Raw genomic sequence first — 20,401 nt, forward strand, 5'->3', positions numbered from 1 at the left:
TACAGCCGCCCAACGTCTCTGGAATGAAGTGTTGCCAAATATCCCGACCCTAATATGACCTGGCATTCCAGAGAGATCAGACCAGTTCCCCAGCCAACCTTCATTCCCATGAACACTGAAGCCCATATTACACGCTTGGCAAGAGCAGTAAAGCATCTGGGGCGTCATTAAAAGTTTAGCTGTAATTAGCGGTAAATCGGCTGAATTGTCTCCAAAATTGATTACTGTTGCCGCCACACAGTCCTGAGGAGTTACCACGGATTTACAAGTGATGGAAGAGCGGAGTCCATTGTCCATGGCAGAATTACCGTTCGTGGTCACTCTGCTACCGTAATTCCATGGATTTTTGTTGGAGGTCCAAACTCTGAATTCGGCGGTGCATTACAAATGACAGTAATTCCATTGCCGCCAAAATATGTGGCAGTAAAAGAATTACTGCAACTTTTTGCCCAGACCACCAAACCTATACTGTGGCCCCTGGTATTTTACCACTCTACCAATTCCTGAGTTTCAGAATCAAAAGTATTGGAAACTGCCTCGTCTGTGTGGGGGAAATCTCGTCAACACAAAAGCAAAACCAGATGTGATACTACTACATGCGGCAATCCCACATGTAGTAATATGGCGTTTCCCCATTGGAGTCCTATGGGAATCCACAATGAGGAATAACTGAAAAGTCTGCATGACTCAGAATTAGGAGGACTCCTAACGCATGTGGTTAGCGTGTTTGTGTTGGGCGATATTTCCAAAGGAAATACTGCCAAATTCATAATGAGGCCCTCGGTCACACCTTATTACCACTCACCCCACACATAGGCCACTGAACATCCTTTAAACAGCCACCCACGACCCATACCTCACAGCCCACAGAATGGCCAAATACTTGCTATTCCTGAACTGTTCCTTTATTAAACACAATGACATTACTTACGTGCCTGTAGCACAACATAACATGCAATTAATAAAACCTCAATTTTAGGCTCAGTTGGTTAAAATGGTTGCATCACCTTTAATAACATGCTGTGAGTTTGCCATAGTGCAGTGCTGCCATCTACGGGCACCCAGCATGTGAACCACACAGAGAAAACAGGCAGCAGCCTCAGGGTCATCCACAAGACATTATGAACATGTCCACTCAAGCATTCCTCGTCCCTGGAACTCATGGAGCTTCTGACATGTCACTCTCTTCTACCCCAGACTACAACTGCTTCTTCCCACCTGACCTATGACCTACCACTGAGGGACAAAGGCTTCCTGGATGAAATCGCTGACCTTGCCACTACATCAACTGTGAATATATTCCATCATCATTTTCCTAGGAGACCTCAATCTGTTAGGAGTGCAAGCAACCGAGAAAATCACAGAAGCTTTCCTCAATCTGCTGGAAAACCTCCACATCATAATTATAATTGTTCTTTTATAACGCGCTTGATACCAGCGAGTGGTTTCTAAGCACTGGATCGGGATTCAAACCTGTTTTGCGCTGCGTTGTCTTGCTTTCATTCCAAGACAAACGCTTTGCCCATAAACTATCCTTCCTCACCCTACAACTCATCACTGTTCTCCCCCAAAACAAATGCAGCACTCTCAACCTGGTCTTCACCTCATCAAAAAACATCAACTGCCTCCTAATTATTCAACTCGACAGGACTGACAACACAGCCATATCTATCAAGCGCCAGGCCTCAAAGCCCTCCCATTGAGAGCAACTGAACCCAACAAAGACACCTTGACGCTCATTCAAAAACTACCCCTGAAAGCATTGGAAGAAAACCTCACCAACCTGACCTCCAAATGCATTCTGACTGACTCCATCAACATCCATGCACTTTTGCAAGCCATAAGCACCCTATACAAACTCCAACAAATCTGGAGAAAAACACAACTAACAGAAGATCTAACCACATTGAAAAGCCTCTGCTCAGCCCGCAGGACCCGCATTAGCCAAACCACATTACTACACAGCATCCATCACAGACGCCTCCAACAAGCGCAGAGCCCCCTTCCACGCTGTCAAACACTACATCGGCCCCTCCCAGCCCCTGCAGTACCCAAATCCATAAAGAAATGCAATGCAATCAACATGTTCTTCACAGACAAAATTAACAAGACCTGATGCCACATAGACAACACCATAACCACCAAATACATACCTGCCACACCACCTTGCTGTCTCCCAAGATGTCAGAATTCAAGACCCTAAAACTGAAAGAACTCACAAACATCCTTGCATCTCTCAAGGCCACCTCCTACAAGGACAACCAAAACATCGGATCCCATTTTTTCAAATCCCATTACATGGGATTTTTTAAACGCATTTCACCACAATATAGATGGGGGGTTGGGTTAGGGTAATAATTAATGTGGGGATGTGGGGGGGCTGCTGGGTTCTCCCTCTGCATTAAATTGCACTGAAATGTTTTTAAAAGAAGGAAAGAAGAAAATACATGTGATGTTTTGGGATTCGAAAAAACAAATTTGTTGTAATCACATAGATCCGGACAACATCATTACAGCCTCCATCCTGAAGAACACATTCCTCCCCTCCACACTATGAACGCCTACTACTGTTCCATCGCCTAGCTACCCATCATAGGCAAGACCTTCTGGAAAACTCATGCTCCAACTACACGAAAAGATCGTCCAACATGACCTACTTTAAAAATACCATTCCGGATTCTGACCAAGATGCAGCACATGCCTCCTGGACCTGCTCAAACGCTCTCTCACATTCGATGTATTCGATCACAAAGTGCTACTCAACACGCTGTCCCTTTACATGGCACTCAATGCCATAGTTTTTCAATGGTTTAACACCTACCTCACCAGCTTGTCCAGATGGGCATGTGCAGATCTCAACTATGCCCAATGACCTGTGGAGTCCCATAAGATCCATTCTCTCCCTCTTCAACCTCTGCGTGGAGCCACTGGTCAAATGCCACCAGTATACTGATGCCACACTGCTATAACCCGAGAGTCAAATGCCTCGACAGTATTCACCAATCAGAACACTGCCTCTCCACCATTCAGGCTTGGATGTCAAATGCCTACCTGAAACTCAAACCTACCTAAACAGAGTTCCCCCTCCATGGAGGGGCCACCAAAAGCACCAAAGTGTAAAACAGTCTGACAATGCAATGTCCTTTCACTTCACCATTGATTGCCGCCATCTCCTTCAAAGCGCACATTGTCAAGAAGACACAAGCAGCATGGTCCCAGATCAAACTCCTGCGCCAAATCCAACCCTTCATCCCTGCCTCAAACTTCAGATCCATCGTCCAGGCTCTCTTGGAAAGTGTCCCACAAAATGTTGGCACTGGACCCTCTGAGAGCTGTCTAGCATGCCACAGCATGGCCCCTCGCACGACTGAAGAAATGTTTCTGCATTACCCCCAATCTCAAGGAAGTACACTGATTCCCCCTCTAAGCTTGCATCGCTCCCTTTTCTTATAGAGTGCCCTGTCGCTTCCTAGAACGGTTTGCGCTATGGAAATCACCCACGTGCATGTAGATAGGTTGGACGTACCATCAGTTCTGCCTTCATTCGGCCTCTCCCTACTTTCAGAAGCGGCCCTTATTCCGTAGTGTGAGTTGACTGCTTGATTCGTTGCTGGTGCACGAGTCTTCACTTAGGGCAAACGCTGTTTGCAGCCGGAGGGTGAAGGCGGCCTTCCGAGAAATCCGAGTCTGGAGCATGGGTGCAAAACCTTCATACAACCAGCAGTGCAAAGACAGGTTTGATGCCCTCTTAGTCTAGTGTTCAAATTACACAAAGTTAAGATTTTGATACCTTTTATTGGACCCACGTGAAGTATTATGTAAAGGCGGACAAATACCTAAACCTTTCAAGTTCCATACACCTCTTCAATACATGGTGCAGAGGACAATGCATAGCAAAGAAACACACACTGGTTAGTTCATTCCCATAGCGGAAAAAGGGTGAATTATCTGTTTACATTTCTTTGGGTGATGGAACAGTAGGCGTGAAAAGCAAGGAACTAGAAAACTAGCATACACCTAGCAAAAATGGGATGCATGTGGGAGATGTTGATTTAAATAAATGTATGCGCTGGCATCCATCTACAGGCTGCAGTCATGGTCCCCATAAACCCCCAGCCACGGACACACAATGGTGTGACTGCTTTACCTCGACACTGTGCAGTAATGTGGTGTCTCATTGTGTTAGCACAACTTACTCAAATGTCTTAGAAGAGAACATCTGCAGCCCTGTTTGCCACACACTGGTCCCAACATGCAGACAGGCCACTAGGTCCCTGTTGGTTGATGTGGCATTGCCTCTGGCTGCAGCCTTACCAGCTCCAACTGTGTTTACTCTTGATAGAAAGACGAGAAGACGCTGCAGCAGGTGGAGAAGGATGTGGCAGAACTGAGGAAGCGGAGCCCTGAGATTGCACCCCTGAAGCAGCGCAGGATTCGTCCCTCAAAGCCTGTGATGGTCGACACTGTGTGTGACTATGACCAGGGAGAGGTAAGGAGCCCAGTCATTGGGGGTCATTGTATAAGAGTGCTGTACTTAAGGTCCCCTCCCCTGTGCTCCACACAGCGGTGAATGCCAGACAGGTCTGCCTTAACGCCAGCACGGCCAATTCTAGACTATCAGAGGGGCTGGCCCGTTAGGAAGCTATTTCTAGATCCCCTCTAAGCTAGTCTGCCTATGATTACCATGCTTGAGTTCCAGGTTATGACATCTTGCTCAGGCAGCATTGGTCTAACGATTCGCTGTGGGTTCAGTGCGGAGGTCACACCAGATGTTGTAGTCCATAGAACCTTTGATGGATGCTCAGACGGTAACGGAAGGTTTGGGTGCAGAAGAATTAGTCGAATCCGATTTCCTCAAATTTATTTTAACAATTTGTGCCGCAAATATATGTGGGGGTGGGTTTAAGTGAATAACTAATGTGGGAGGTTATGGGCGGGGCTGCCGGAGCACTCCCTCTGTATATCTTTGTGTCAAATAAAATTCAACCAGATCACATAGAACCGCTCAGATGGCACTTCCTTCTTCCAAACCCAGTGGGTCAGCATCTTTTGTATTGGATTGAAACTTGAGGAGAGCCATCTCTGTTTCCGGAAGCAGGTCAATACCTTCCTCTTTGCTTCTGCCTTCTCTCTTCCTCTCCCCTGCTGATTTCCTGTCTGATACTGCACTGGTCACTTGGCTACCCTTTGATTTCAGGCCCAGGTCCCTGCCCGCCCAGTTGCACACCCGCACTGCCTCCCGGCAACCCTTGCACTTGGGTCTGTATCTGTAACCCTACAGTCCCCCTACCTACACTTTTGGACACCTGCTGTCTGCACTTACCCTTGCACCTGCCACCTGCTGGCCGCACTTCTTGTTATTGTTTTGATCCCATGGACAGCAGTGCCCCCTCCCCTTTCCCCTGGCACTTTTCCCCTCCCCTGCACTTGCACGATCTCAATGTCACTTGGCTTAGTAAGACGGTTGTCTCTGTCCTCCCTCTGTTCCCCTTTCCTTACCTCGTCGCGCCTTGAAACACTTCTGTATAGGCGCATTATAAATGCCATTATCATATAATTGAATCATTGATATGTGTACGTCTTTTGGAGCTCTGATGCCTTTATTAAATACAGCTAACAAAGTCTTTTTCTAATTCAATTCACACAAATCACACTGAGCAGTGGTGTGAACATGCTTCAGCCAGAGCCATGCACGGCTCATGACACTACATGTGCCAACACAAATATTATGTATGTTCCCACACTTTGTACAGAACTTCAGCAATGAAAAAAAGAAGAGTACCACAATCTTGTTTGGGTACATTTAAATTTCATATGAGGGTCAAACGAAAAAAGTACTGAAAAAACTGCAAAAATTAAAGGAAGCCGATGTGATGGTTGCTTTAGAAGCCATCACTGGTGGATTTTGTTTTTTTGTTGTTGTTCTACGATGCAACCATAACGCCCCTTTAAGAAACCTTTTCACTGAATTTGAAAACAAAGTTGAAATAACCTAAAGGCAAACATGAACTGTAAAGCGAGGTGCTTAAGAAAGACCTATTTTGTTAACTCAAGGTAGCGATTTCTACCCCTCAAATCATGGTAAATCACAGACTCAGAGCCCTCATGGAAGACTCTCAGCTACAGTGAGGAAGGGTGATACAGAGGCAACACTGCACATCCACCGCCTGGAGCTCCAGACACTGACACCATCACTGCACTATTTCCAGACTTTCATCAGAAGCAGGAAGGTGGTAATCCAGATGGACCCCACCACACAATGTACAACATTATCCAGCAGGAATGGCCTCACTCCAGGCAACTCGCGAGAGACTTGGATGCATTGATTCTTGACAATTCAGTTGTAAATGTTAGTTCAAGGCCTAATCTCTGCGAATGGCAGCAGTGCGTATTGGTGGTTGACAACCTTTGATGAGCAAAGGTATTACGGGAGTGGATCTGTTTGCATCTAAACATCCACAAAAACCATCACTGCGGTTCTTTTGAAGAATGGTTTCAAGATATTTGTAAACACATCTCCTCTTCACGGGCAGAACAGCAACACGAGTGTCACCAATACGACAACGATCTTCAATTGCTTGCTTCTACATTGGCAAGTCAGCGATGCTTCTTGACCCTCCAGCAGCTATCAGTGTGCCCTTGTGTAAAGAAGATTTGGTTATCAACCACATTTCTCACCCGCATCTGGAGTCACTGGCATGGGCGGCATTGCTCCTGAGTTTTTAGAGCTCAGACATTTCAATGTACCTGAGAACGTATGGCAATTCCCAGACAGGCCTTTAATTAAGCAATATAAACCAAGGAGGGTGTGGGGGTATTACCGGGCCAGGTAATGCCCCGGGCTAGCTAGAAGTCCAAGAAACCGAGGGCTTTAACTATAGCCCAGTGCATTACCTGCCCCAGTAATGACCCCCGTGTGAGGGTTATATTGCTATTAGTACCCTGGAACGTTGTACTGGGGTACTAATAGTGTTTTTAAAGTTGCGAAACAACGTGTTTGCCATTTCTCAACTTTAAAAAACTACAAAATAAGATGGCCATCATAGATCGGGTATAAGGAAACTACACATAGGGGTGTAAATATGTGGAAAAGAGCGGTGGGTGGATGGGGACGCTGGGGCAAATGGGGAGCACTTACCTGATTATCCAGGGGGGCGGAGTGGCGGCCCCCAGTGTTAGGGAGAATTCTCTTATAAGGCTAATTTCCCAAACCTAGTGAGTCCCCCAGCAGCTTTGCTGGATTTTTGGGGTTTGTTTTTTTCTCCTGCTAAGAGTGAGACTCTTTTCCTCCCACTCTTAGGCATGATTTGAGGTATGTCTTTGACTCTGTGTGTGCTTATGGGCTATGGGGTTTTTCTTTTTTCTCCATAGGGTATCATCTGTTTTTTTTGTGTATGTGTTACACAGCACTCTCAGTGCAGTAACACAGGGGTGTCATAGTGATCCCCAAACATAGGGCCTCATTACACAAAAGGCGGTAAACCAAGGTGCTAGTAGCACCTTGGTCCATGCTGGTAAATTACCGGTACCGCCATGGAGGAAAGGGGAATTACCGCCCTATTCCAAGGTTGGCAGGGTGGTAATTCCCCCTTCCTCCATTACCCTACCCCATTCCCTTTTTTGCCCCATAGGGTCCATAGGGTATAAAGGGAATGGGGAAGGTGCTAATTACGGTACCACGAATTGTGGTACCGTAATTAGCACCCTGGTCCTTTGTGGGTTCGTTTTTTAACGCCAGAGTACCAACCCACAAAGGGACCTCGTAATTAGGCGGTAAGGGTTAACGGTCACCGGTACCCTTACCGGTGACCGTTAACCCTTACCGCCTATAGACTCCATACCCTGGGACTGACTACTGTCTCCCAGGGCATGTAAAGTCACCATTGACTTTACTAGTCCTAAATTGTGAACAGAACCAGTACAAACCATCATATTGTGGAAGTACTGGAAGGGGTTAATTATATTGCCCCTGGGTCTGTTTTCAAGGGGGCACTGTCCAGTCCCCCCTTGACGAGTTTCTGGCTGGTGGCAGTGGTTACCACGCAAAATATTGCACCGGAATATTCTCTATGGGATTTTCCCATTGATTTTAAATGCTCCACCTTTTTGTGCAATGTTAAAGATACCGCCGGTTTATTTATTTAATATTAAATTCACGGTTGGGTCTTTTTGCCAGAACTCTTTTCTAAAATGGCGTTCGTGTCCGTCTCTGTAACTCTGACCGAGGTCGAGCCCTTTGTTCCACTTTTTGGCGGGCTTCTCCACAGAAGCCCTCCAAATGGTGCCACTCTATCTGGGTTCCACAGGAGGGGTGGAGGGGGGAATTGGCACCCTGGACTGCGTTGCCTCGGCAACCCAAGTCGCACTCTACTCTGATTGGCCCAGTGGTGAGCCGCCCGCTCACCACTTAGCATGTGTGATTGACAGCTAGGCTGATGAATGGGGGTTTTTCTGCATAAAAGCAGGGCCTTTGGGACTGGAACTTCAGAAGTCACCACAGGACCTAAGAATCTGAAGAGGGAAGAAGCTGAGCCACCTGCAACCGATGACACCACCGGTCAAGCCCTCCTGCAACAAATTCACCACTTTTCCAACGACAAGAGAAGATCTTCTGCTGGAGAGTCTTCTCCCTTTGAGCTGGTCAGACCAACCAGTTCACCCTTTTTCGCTTCCAAAGATGTCACTTGGTCGAATCGCCCGTGCCAAGCACACCCTGGCAGTTGGATAGCCAAGCTCACCACTTTTGACCACGAATAAAAGGACCGCACCTTTTAATCGGGAACTCTGCGGCTGGTTTCATCCCTGTGCAGTGCAACGCCTCCAAGTTTCCTCCGCGACGAGATACTCTCTTCCCGTGGTCGGAACGACAAACTGCAACCACTGCCAGGAACAACTGCCCCCGCTGGAGCTTCCTTTCTCTTTAAGGTACTGTGCCTGGCCTCCCTTTCTATAGATTGCTAAAGGTGACCCTTAAATCCTTGGCTTCTATACTGGGTTGGCTCCAGACCTCTAACTATATCTTTCGAACCACCCCAACCTCTTTTCTTTTCTTGAACATTTTTGCAAAGACTTTTAGTGCAACTTAAACTGTGTGATCTTGGGCACATTTTGCCTGGTTCCCTTTAAAGTGGGCCTGGCCTATGAACTTTGGCTCTACAGTGTAAACTGCCTTTATTCACTTGCTCTAAACTTCTCAAAAGTGTTGGGACCTGTTTTATTTCTATGATCTGTCTTTTTCTCTCCCTTTAACTGAACTATTGGAGTGCCATCAGGTTATGCGCTCACATCTGTTTTAACAAATCGTTGGGTTTTAACTCTGACTTGTCTGATAGTTATCAAGGGAGGTGTGTATACTTTACCTGACTGTGTTTTAACTTGCTTTTGATTTATTGTTGTATATTGCCTAAAGTGTGTTTTAAATAAATAATTATATACTTTTATACAACTCTCTGGTCAGTGTTTGTTTGCTCTACTGTGTTTTTGGCCCTATTGTGTATACTCTATATACCGCCCTACTCTTCTTGAGAGAAGTCTGACTGCTCAGCCACAGCTACCAGGTAAATCTGGGTGGTGCAGACTGCTACCAATTGGGTTTACTGCTTACTCCTGTAGTCTTAATCTTTTTGCAGTGTTCCCCGAGGGAACTGCACAGGATTCTGCCTAACACCCAGCTGTGAAGAGGCTCAGAGCTGGGGCTTTATCATGAGGTAAAGCCCCCGTTCTGACCCTCCTCATTGGCTGGGAGGCCAAAACCACACCCCGCTGGGTACTAATTGAAACTATTGTACTCATACATGAAAACACTTTACTACCATGTTTGTAAAATATTGTCTTTTTATGTTACTCCTTTCAGTTAGCGCACACGGTACTCGTGTACAAATCCATCTGTTGGCAGCTCTATGTGAAGGGACCGAGTACAATGTATACTTAAAATACCAGTAGTGTGTGCATTCTTGGAAGGACTGAAAAGAAGTGGCCACCCCTAGCACTTGCCACATAATATTGGGAGTTTGGACCATGCTATCTACGCACACGAGATAGTATGGGAGATAGAAACACATTTCACCCTGTGCAGTGAGGGGACTTTGAGCACTTAACAAAAGGCACATTTTGTGTATTACACTAATTTCTGCCTAAAACCCTAGCAAACCTTTATATGAAGCAGACAAATGCGATACCAGGGTCCCTCCAAGGACTGAAGTCGCTGCCCGAGGGAGCTTTCTCTAAACTGGGAACCAGCAGGGCCTTATGCGATTATATGTTGAAAACTGCATCCAGTTGGTGATAATGCGGAGAGAGGAGAAGGGCAGTCCACGGCCAGCTTTATCACGATGGATTGGTGCAGTTGCACGCGTTGCACTCGCTTATCTGTTGCCATACAGGCCATTGCCAATATGCCAAAGGCTCCTTTCACAGGAGGCAGGCAGCTGCATGCATAGCTAACATTCCAGGGCTGAAAATCCGCAGCGTGGGAACCCACCGCAGAATTCACAACCCAGTGACTGTCTGTCAGGGTGCTCCATCTTGCAATGCATCACCATCACGCGAATTTAGGACCTCATTCCATGCCCAAGCAGTGTATTGCTGAGTTCCTGTGAAAACTGAATTGATATTTTATTTATGTCCCGCTCATATACAGGTGTTTCAGAGCGCGACAAGGCAAGGGAGGGTAACAGAGGAGAACCAAAACAAATAAATAAGTAAAAACAACGATCTTACTAGGCCCAGTGACATTGAGAATGTGCAAGTGCATGGGAGCGAGGGAGGGGAAAAGTGCATGGAAGGGGGAGAAGTGGAAAGTGCGAAGCAAAGGAGAAACAGAATAAATAATAATAAAATAAATAAATAAGAGGCAACAGTGGTAGTGCAGCCGGCAAGTGGCAAGTGCTAGGTTTAAGGCAGCAGACAGGGTAAGTCTGTTAAGTGCAGGAAGAACAAAGGGGGGAATGTATGGGTACAGATACAGACTCCAGTGCAAGGGGTGGCCTAGGAGCAGTGCGGCAGGGTGGCGGGGTGAGCAGGTACCTGGGCCCGGAGGACAGAGGGTGGCCATGTGCACAGTGCCAAGAGAGAACAGATCAGCAGGGGAGAGGGGGAGCAAAGGCAGAAGCAAAGAGGATGGTCTTGAGGTGCTTCCGGAACCGCAGATGGTTCTCCTCGAGTTTTAGAGTGGCAGGGAGGCTGTTCCAGAGGGAGGCCCCAGCCGCAGACAGTGATCTACCCCCAGCTCGTTTCTTTGAAAAATGGCTGACCCTGAGCGAGTTAGAGGGAGAGGAGCAAAGGGCTCGAGAGGGGAGGGATAGCTGAAGATATTTTGGACCCAGGCCCCAGAAAGCCTTGTGGACAATGCAGAGGGTTTTGAATTTAATCCTTGCATCCACTGGGAGCCAATGGAGTGATTTCAGAGCTGGAGAGATACGGTCTCAGGACTTGAGGCCAGGGGCAAGTCTCACAGTCCTGTTCTGGATTAGTTGCAGAGGGGGGAGAGTAGAAGCAGGTAGATTTAGAAAGAGGCGGTTACAATAGTCCAACCTAGAAAGAACCAAAAGCAGGAGCTGGTGCATCTATGACTGGTCGATGCAACAGAAGGAAACGTTGCTCATCTGCTCCCCCTGTTTTGAAGGAATGGGTGGTAAAGCAAGAGCTGGTCTCGTGCGCCACCTGAACAAGACCCTCTGAGGATCGACTCACAGGCAACTGGGGTTCGCATAAGCATTGCAAAGTTTCTGGATACCGAAATGCTCAGGTGTCCAGACACCCACGACAGGTTATTTTTCAAACATTTAAACGTATTCACCATGAAGCCACTGGATGGGTGGCTGTGCAAAAGTTGTGAATTTATAACAGACATGAAGATGGAAAATCAGGGTTTTGGTCAATGCATCTCTGAGGGGATTGGGAAGTGCAGTGTTGAAATTGAATGTGTGGAACATGATTACTTGCCATTTTCACTGTGCTGATGACAGCGTGGGGGCAGGGCACACCAGAAATAATGTAATCATACTTTTGGCTTTAGTATAGTGAACCTGTTTTGGATGTTGACAGATATTGTCATCAAATACCAGGTACTTAAACGATTGCCAGGCACTACCATAACCCCCGCTCCTCCCTCCCCCCAGTTATGTACACCATTTCAAGTTATTGACATCATGCGCCCAGGTGCTTGCATAATTATGGTGTTAAAACCACGTTCCAAGGGCTGGCACGGGGTTGGGGGGTAACGGCCCGGCAGAACAAGTTACTGGCCTGAGCAAAGCAAGGGCTATTTCCCCGTTCCAGCCATTGTAACGGGGTCTTAAGGTCATTAGCACCCCTGGTTACCAAAGCGGTAACCCGGGGTGCTAAAAAAAGTATGTTCAGTCATTGAAAGGGACACCTTGCACGTCCCGTTCAATGACTGAAAATACTGAGCTAAGATGGCCGCCATGAAAAGGGAAGGCGGGGCTCCATACAGTGCCACTCTTCCCTTTCCATAGCGGCTGGAGAAGCAGGGAAGCTGCGGTGGCGGCCTCCACCTCAGCAACAAACAGGTATGTGGGGTTGGAGGGGGTCGTGGGAAAAGGGGAAAAATAAGAAAAAAAGGGGGAGGGACAGAGGATGGGGGATATCGCGCCGGGGTACCAGCCGTCAGGCGGCTTTGAACGCGGGCTGAGATTGTAGGTTTCAGCCCACGTTTCAAGCAACCTGATTGCTGGCTCCCCCATGCCGGGTGCTAATGATTGGCATTGTCTTCACATGCTCATGTGCTCAAAGCATTGCAAGAATTTCCATCACATGTGTAGGTTTTCACGGCCATGGTAAATAATGCCAGTTGTTTCTAGCAAATGTTCAGTTTTTCAGACCATTGCCCGAAATTCTGATAATAGATTCCCATGACTACACTAGTATAACTCAGGTAATCCTATCTTATTATTGCCATTAATTAATTCATCTTTTATAACGCGCTTAATACCAAAGACCATTCTCGAAGTACAGAACCAGGATTGGAACCTGTGTTGCTCTGCGTTGTCTTGCTTCCAAGGCACACACACTGCCCCTGAACTACCTTCCCAGCTCTATAGGTACTCCTACCATTGCCAGGTACGGCATTCACATGTTCCGAGACTCAAACATGTCCAAGATCCTGCCAACAGAGGCCACTGTACTGACACTATTGGCATTTACTGCAATCAAATATACAGGAACTCACATCATTGACACGTATTGCCATCAAGTGCCCAGATCTTCACGGCATTACCTGATATTACCAACACTTGATCCTACGTCTCCTCCCTCTTTAACATCTCTCCTTCATATGGAGTCTTTCAGGCCTGCTTCAAGGTAGCTACTGTCCTTTCAATCCCTGTGAAGCCCTCTGCTACTACCAATAACCTGGCTATCAGACTGTTTCTCCCATCCCCCACTACTCTAAATTCCTTAAACAATTTTTCTTTAACAGGATTTCCTCCTACCTAGATGCTAATGACCTCCCTGACCCCCTGAAGTCTGGACTCCAAAGCCATCACTCTACATTAGCAGCCATCACCCTTGTCACAAATCCTTTTACCCCTCTATAATAAACTATTTTCTATTCTAATCCTACTTTTGACTGGTTTTAATATGGTGGACCAACCCATTCTCCTACAAACCCTCATGAACCTTAAAATTCAGGTCCCTGTGCTCCCTAACTTTCTGATTGTTCATTCTCTTTCTTCCTGGAATGCAGTTACCTCAGACCTGGCATCCCTCCTGTCCGTGTCCCACAAGGCTCTGCCCTCTGCACGCATCACTGCCTGCCTCTCTATCCTCCTCTGGATGACACGTCATTTGCTCGAGCACAACACTTTGAAGAGCAAAGTAATCTACCTTAATGCTGCCAATGAATGGTCTGTTCTCCTCCCACTGATCTCATTCCCTCCTGACATTTTCTTCCCCTCTCCAAAGGCATGCAACCTCAGTGTCCTTTTTGACAGCATTCTCAAACGTAATAACTTCATTACAACTATAACTACAGCAGCTAGCAGTGACATCCTAATGTCAGACAAATCTGCCCTCTTCTCACCTACCGCTCTACCAAAACCCTTAAACTAACTCTTGTGCCGAGTTGCTACACTCCTCCGGGACCTCCCCCTCTACTCATTCTCCCAGCATGGCAAATTACTTCATCACGCATAACATCTACAGTCGCCTTACTCTACCCCTACTTACCTTCACCGCCTGCGTGCCTGCCTGCACTACATACAAAACTGCTCCTGTTAGGGTTTGTTTTTATTTTTGCGGCTTTCCTGCCATTGGTATCAATGGAACCCACCCAAAGTTTTGCTATTGTTTGCTTCCTGTCCTGACCTTTGAAGGTAGGAAAAGCCTTTTTGCTTTATTTTACTTTCTTGGCTCATCTCTTTTTGGAGCAATGGTCAGTCCCCAAGGCTACCAGTGCAGGAGGGCGCTGTCTTTGCAAAATGTCTTGTTTTGTTTGAAAGCTGCATGCATCACCCTACGTTGAGGCTCGGTAAGGGTAATTTGCATCCCTTTTTCTTTTTCTTTTAGTAACATTTCTGTTACTTTCGTGATGCGTCCCAAGACAGGCTGGAGGAAGTGGATATTTTTCGGCTGTGTAGTTCCGTTTTCATGCATGCACTTTTGCATTTTACAGCATAAGTCCATAGCTGTGTCACGTGTAATTCACCTTGTGCTTTCGCCATCTTGTCCTCTAGCCTTCTTCCTGTCAGGTCAGGAAATGCCGTATATAGAAATCACTTTCTCAGGCAAAGCTGCGACTTTCCTGGGCAAAGCGACAGTGTGAGCCTCTGGCCAGAGGTGGGAGCTGAACTGTCTGGTCCCAATCCACACTCTGGCCAGGGGTATGTCTGCTGCAGGGCAGATGTGGGGTAAGAGGTTGTCCATGATTGGACAGCTCTTGCCAGTTTGAATGGTGCAGATCCATTCCATTGGAGGGCTTGGGGCAACCCTGAATTTAGGATGCAAGGAAGACTCCTGGAGGCATTCTTCAGGTTGTTGCTGGACTCAAGTCTACTACAAGGAGATGCAGCCCGTTGTACACCCGTGGATGACCGTTGCCTCCAGCCAAGTCCTGGTGAAGCCCTGCCTCTGCGGATTGATCTCCTGAGACTCTTGTTGGTGGTTTGACCCTTGGTCTAGTGGGACCAACCAGTCCTAAACCCAACGCACCGATCATGCCCCCTGGAGTATTTGGAAGTGACCCGGGACCATCCTGTGGGCTGGCCAGCTCTATCCAGGGCCTCTGCCGTGCATCAGTTGCCATTTCAAGTTTCGCCTTGGAACTCTGCAGGCCTCCAGCTTGTGGCCTAAGAACAGCACTCCTACAGTTGCCTTCTAAGAGCAGTTTCTTTGTCTTCGCCATTTAAGTCACCTGCCACCACCTGAAAACAGTGTTCCTCATGGCTGCCGACTTCCATCATGTCCTAAGGATCTCCTGTCATCTTTGGAATCGTGGTGGTCTGCATCTTGGGGTGCATGGTTCATCCAACTGCACAGTATCATAATTGTCTCGACAGAGTTTGTAAATGCCACGTAGGTGGACTCAATCCCGATGCCATAAATGATCACGGGACCTGCGACTCCTGGTCACACTAAAACTGTACCAACAATCAGATTTAGTGGGGACAGCAAATTTAGGAACGAGAGGGGTGATTTCTAGTGGAATCAGACTAAGGTGGAGGAGCCTCCATAGCTGTTTCCACCACCACACCCGCTTTAGGGCTGTATGGGTGCAAAGTCCTGACCCTGCCTCTCCCTTGCCTGGTCATGATCGTTGCTGTTCTAACCAAGTATCCCCCAGGGCTTCCCCTAGCATAGTGGGATTGGGAGGAGAGCCCTAATCTTTAGTACTTACCTTGGAACAATTTACATCTCTGTTGGCTTTGCCAAAACTTGTTTCCTCACTTCTAAAGAATTCTGACTTCCTGAACAGGTTTGTTCTAGGGACCTGGGACTCTTAAGGACACTAGGCCTACTGACCTTAGCAGAGAAGGACTTGTTACATGTTTGGGACATTATTGTTATAAGGCAGGTTCATACTGCTTCTATTGCTTGACAATACTTGTCTTGCATTTCAAATAGTTCTTAATTACTTATCTGTTTTACTTGCTTTACTGTTTTCTGTGTTTCATAACTGAATAATTTCCAACAGTTTTAAAAGAAAAGTGTATGTGTTCTTTAGTAAAGTCACCCGTGGTGAATGTATATTTGGGAATAGTAGTAGGTTGGTAGTACTGCTGACCTGTTATTGTCATTGCATATAGTGTGTATATGGCCTGATTAATAGTATATTATTCTACTTCACCATCTAATTTGATTTATATTGAGTGCTCTCTGTGTGTATCATTGTACCATTAAAATACCCCCACAATTCCTTACATCTCAGAACTGACATTAATTGAGTGTGGCTAGATCTTAGTGTCTTTTCCCCATTCACTATAATAGAGTGACCTCTCAGAACGCTCCCCCAGGAATGGGTCGGAAAATCCATCTTAACAGGTTCCTAGTCAATGTCTCAACCCTCATCTTCAAACCTCTACATGGGCTTGCACCCCTTTACCTGGATGACAGCTCTTCTCCTGTACAGAACCTCCACTTGCACCCTCACTAATCCCTCTGTTCCCCGACCTCCCAGCTCATCCTTTTGCCCCTCCCTCTTTGCCCCACACAACTGGAACGCCATACGTCTAATTTCAAAAGCTCCACTACCGTCCACTCTTTTAAATCCTCCCTGAGCAGTAATGGTGAACTTTCTATTTACCATCACTTTTGCACCCCTCCCAAACTCTGTATAGCGAGGTATTCATATTGAGTCCACTGAGACTACTGTTTGTCTTGTGTCATGTCCTGTCCCTGGTCTCTGTACTAATGTATTCCACTCAACCTACTGGCCAACGTCACACCACCTTCTCCTCTAATGTACAGCATTTATTTTATTTATTTATTTATTTATTTATTTTAATTCTTATAATGCGTCTCACGCCACACGCCCGTGAAGCATCTGTTTACAAATACAAATATTGCCATCAAAAGCCTAGGTGCTCAGAACATTACCAGGTATTGCCATTATACATCCAGTTACTCTCACTATTTCCAGGTATAACCATTAGATACTCGGGTAAGCACGCCATTGCCAGATAATTGCCATAGCATGCCCATGTACTCAATGTGGTGCCATGTATTGTCATCAAAAGCCCAGGTACCCACACCAGTTCTAGGATGTCAACACATGCCTATCTACTTGCATAATGGCATTCATTACAGGTCCTGCCCTCATTCCAGGTGAGAGACCACGTCCTCAGATATAGTCCACTCCTCTCCCATGGCTGACGTGCAAAGTCTGTATGAAGGGCCCAGCAGGTTGCTGCATTCCCGGTCTGCACCGTGGCACTGCAGGATGCGTCTGCAGCGTAAGAATGCAATGTTCCTGCACTTTCTCAGTCTCTTTGCCTTTAGCAACAGGGCCATGGAAGTGGGTGACATGGGGAGGGCAGGTGGGGAGGCGTGGGGTTGAGATCCTAAAGACACTGGAGGAAGGAACGTCTGCATTTTCCATGCACTTAGGGATCAACAGAAGACTACTTTTGGAGAGCCAAATTACTGTATTCCTCTTCAAATGCCTAGGTACAAACATACTTCTTAAACACATCATTGCTTTATTAATTTTAGGGAAAGAAGAAACATCACCATGAACAGATCATGAACAATCAAATGTCCTCATAGAAGTTCATTAGCGACATGGCCCTCATCATCTTTAGATCTTCATGACTACCGCACAATTATCACCTATCATTTTTCATGGAAATAAAAGAATAGTTTGCCACTTTTGTGGCCAAAACTAAAAAGACCATACCAATGCCCCTGCAAGAGTGTTCTCCCCCAAGAGCTTGCAGCCACCCAGAAGGAAGGGAGCCTGGGGCAGTGTTGGACTGAATGATAGAGCAATCGGGATTTTGTTTCAACAATTACTGCCCTGCTAAAGGTACACATAATCTGCAGCAGTCCTTCAAGTCTATCAGTGGCCAATGACCTAAACAGAAGTCTTCAGATCTTCCTGTTTGCTAGTTGTTGCGCGCCGCATTTAAAGAGTTATATTCTTGGAACCTGGACAAGAGATCAGCTGTGTGCTGGGAGTGATTGGCAGTACAGGTACAGTGATCTGAAATGTATATTCCTCTTTTTTTTGTCTCAGTTGCAGCTCTTCAAGGGGGAGAGATACTCGCTGAAGGACAACAGCAAGACTGATACTTGGGTGGTGGAGAGTCCCGACAGTGGGGAGAAGAAAGTGGTGCCGGCTGCTTGTTTCATTATCGCACCCCCTTGCTCTGAGTCCATGGATCGGCTGAAGAGGTGAGGGAATGCAAGAGACAGAGAGGGATGTGAAAATGTTGTGTGTGTGGGGGCAGAAGGAAACGTGATCGTTTAGAGTACATTATTTCTAGGATTTGCTGTGAAGTTATTCCGAAGGAATGAGCTTTCAGTAGGGAAGGGGGAGATGGGCTGAGGCATCCATATCGTGGTGGCTGAGGCATCCATATCGTGGTGGCTGAGACATCCATATCATGGTGGCTGAGGCATCCTTATTATGGTGTTAATGTTAGCAACCAGCTCAGGTTCTCGTGCAGCCCACTGAATCAACAGGCCTCAGTGGTCAGTAGATGCACCACAAGGGGTAACCTTGTCTGAGGTTTTTTCCTGTGTTCCCCTGTTCTCATCCGACGATGAAGACTACCTATGTAAACCACTGTCCACAAAAGCTGGCTCGGTGTCCAGGCCCAGCATTGTCATTCGTCAATGGTGTCTTGGTTGCTGTGATCCCAGCAAAAGACTATGTCGGCCCATGTTCGTCTCAGTGGTTCGTTCATGCTGATATTTATGACCAAGTCCCTGCGTCATCCATCAAGTCCTGCCGGCCCGTCACCAGAGGTCCACTCAGCTATCTGGCCCAGCGCTTCTTGCCTTGCCTGTCCCACTCTATTGGTTGTGGCCCTCTCGCCTTCCCGATGCACCGCGCTCTCTCTGGAGGGAGAGTTTTGTAGGTGAGGGGATTGGTGCTGGTCAACATCAGTTCCTGTGTGATATCAGAGAGTTCAAAGCCCAACAGTCAAAAGCCGGGCATTTTTCTTCTTAGGGAGTCCCTGTGCAGGGGCGTGCCTCCTCTCACGTAAGTCTATGCCACCGCTTTTACCACACAGAGGCTTCACTTCTCCCTTCCTCTCTGCCATTGCCCCCAAAGGAGTATCTTATCACAGAGATGGTCAATAGGAAGGTGTGCCATCTGGAGGCTGCGGGAGTCACTAGGGTTAGTAACTTGTACATGCTGATATTCGCTCTCCCCCTTCCTCTGGACTCATGTGATAAATTATCCAGGAATTAAAGAGAGAAAAAAAGCACCTAATTTAACAGACTCTTTAGTGCTGCTTGGCAAACTGTGCATCAGCAGTTGAGCTCCCATCAAGGTACATGGCAATAAAACACCAGTCAAGCTGCCTTTGCTCTGATGGGATCAGCACGCATGCTATACAGAGGAGGCAGGCCACTCATTGAGGTCGTTCAAGCCGCCACCCACTGGACAATGCAAGCCTTTGTTGCTGCGTTGCCATGGTGGGCACTCCCTTAATTCACAAATAGTCTATCAGGAACACAGAGCTCCTTGGTGTGTTCCATACAAAGCTGAAGCACCCTTCGTAAATTCAATGCAAGCAGGGCACGGTCAGAGGTCGAAGCCAAGTGCAGAAAAAGAGTTGGCAAAGCAATTCCAAGGGAAAGGTGCACTTTAAGCACAACGTTATGTTTCCGGTTTCCTGGCAGAAATGCTTGCAACTCTCAAACGCGTCATGCTGATTGAACATCCACAAAAAAAAACAGTCTTCAATGTGATGAACTTCACGTCAGCGGTGGCCATGATGGAATAGGTTTGTGTTCCAAGACATAGTGCATAAGATTCACATTCCAAATGGGATAAAGCGGCATAATGGGAGGAAACAACCACGAAAGACTGTGCAAGTGCTTCTCAACATCCTGATTTCAAATCAATAATAATACATTTGCCAGCTGACAGACAGTTTCGGGGGGGGGGGGGCGGGACGGACGTTGCCTGCAGAAGGGATGCTTGCGCTAGCCGGTTTTTCAGGTCTGAGTAGATATGAAAACCCTGCCAGCATAGGTACACCGGAGTCATCATGATCACTCTAGTGAAGAGCATAGGGGCCATTCATAGGTTTAACGCCCCTGTACTGAAGGGCAAGGTCATTTCCCATGAACTGTACACACCCCATGTGGGAACCGCACAATGTAAGTGTCCTTGACGTCAATGACAGCGAGCAAGTGAAGAAATACTATAACCTGGGTCACGGACACTATCTTGAATGTGATGCTGTTTTATCTTATGTTGTTTGACAAA

General features: G+C 46.9%; 2 protein-coding genes across 5 annotated transcripts in view; one reads left to right on the forward strand and one right to left on the reverse strand.

Moving 5' to 3' along the window:
• TEN1 (TEN1 subunit of CST complex) overlaps positions 1-20,401 on the reverse strand; it is a 528,532-nt gene that overhangs the window by 119,490 nt on the left and 388,641 nt on the right. The gene's annotated exons all lie outside the window — the stretch shown is intronic.
• Positions 1-20,401, forward strand: part of EVPL (envoplakin) — a 160,418-nt gene that overhangs the window by 88,973 nt on the left and 51,044 nt on the right. Inside the window, exons 11-12 of the mRNA XM_069654718.1 lie at positions 4,343-4,489; positions 18,191-18,348. Of these exons, the coding sequence (XP_069510819.1) occupies positions 4,343-4,489; positions 18,191-18,348 (305 nt within the window). The remainder of the gene's footprint in view (positions 1-4,342; positions 4,490-18,190; positions 18,349-20,401) is intronic.

Source organism: Ambystoma mexicanum, chromosome 3q (genome assembly GCF_040938575.1).
Source record: "Ambystoma mexicanum isolate Mex_15411 chromosome 3q, UKY_AmexF1_1, whole genome shotgun sequence".
NCBI classification, from domain to species: Eukaryota; Metazoa; Chordata; class Amphibia; order Caudata; family Ambystomatidae; genus Ambystoma; species Ambystoma mexicanum.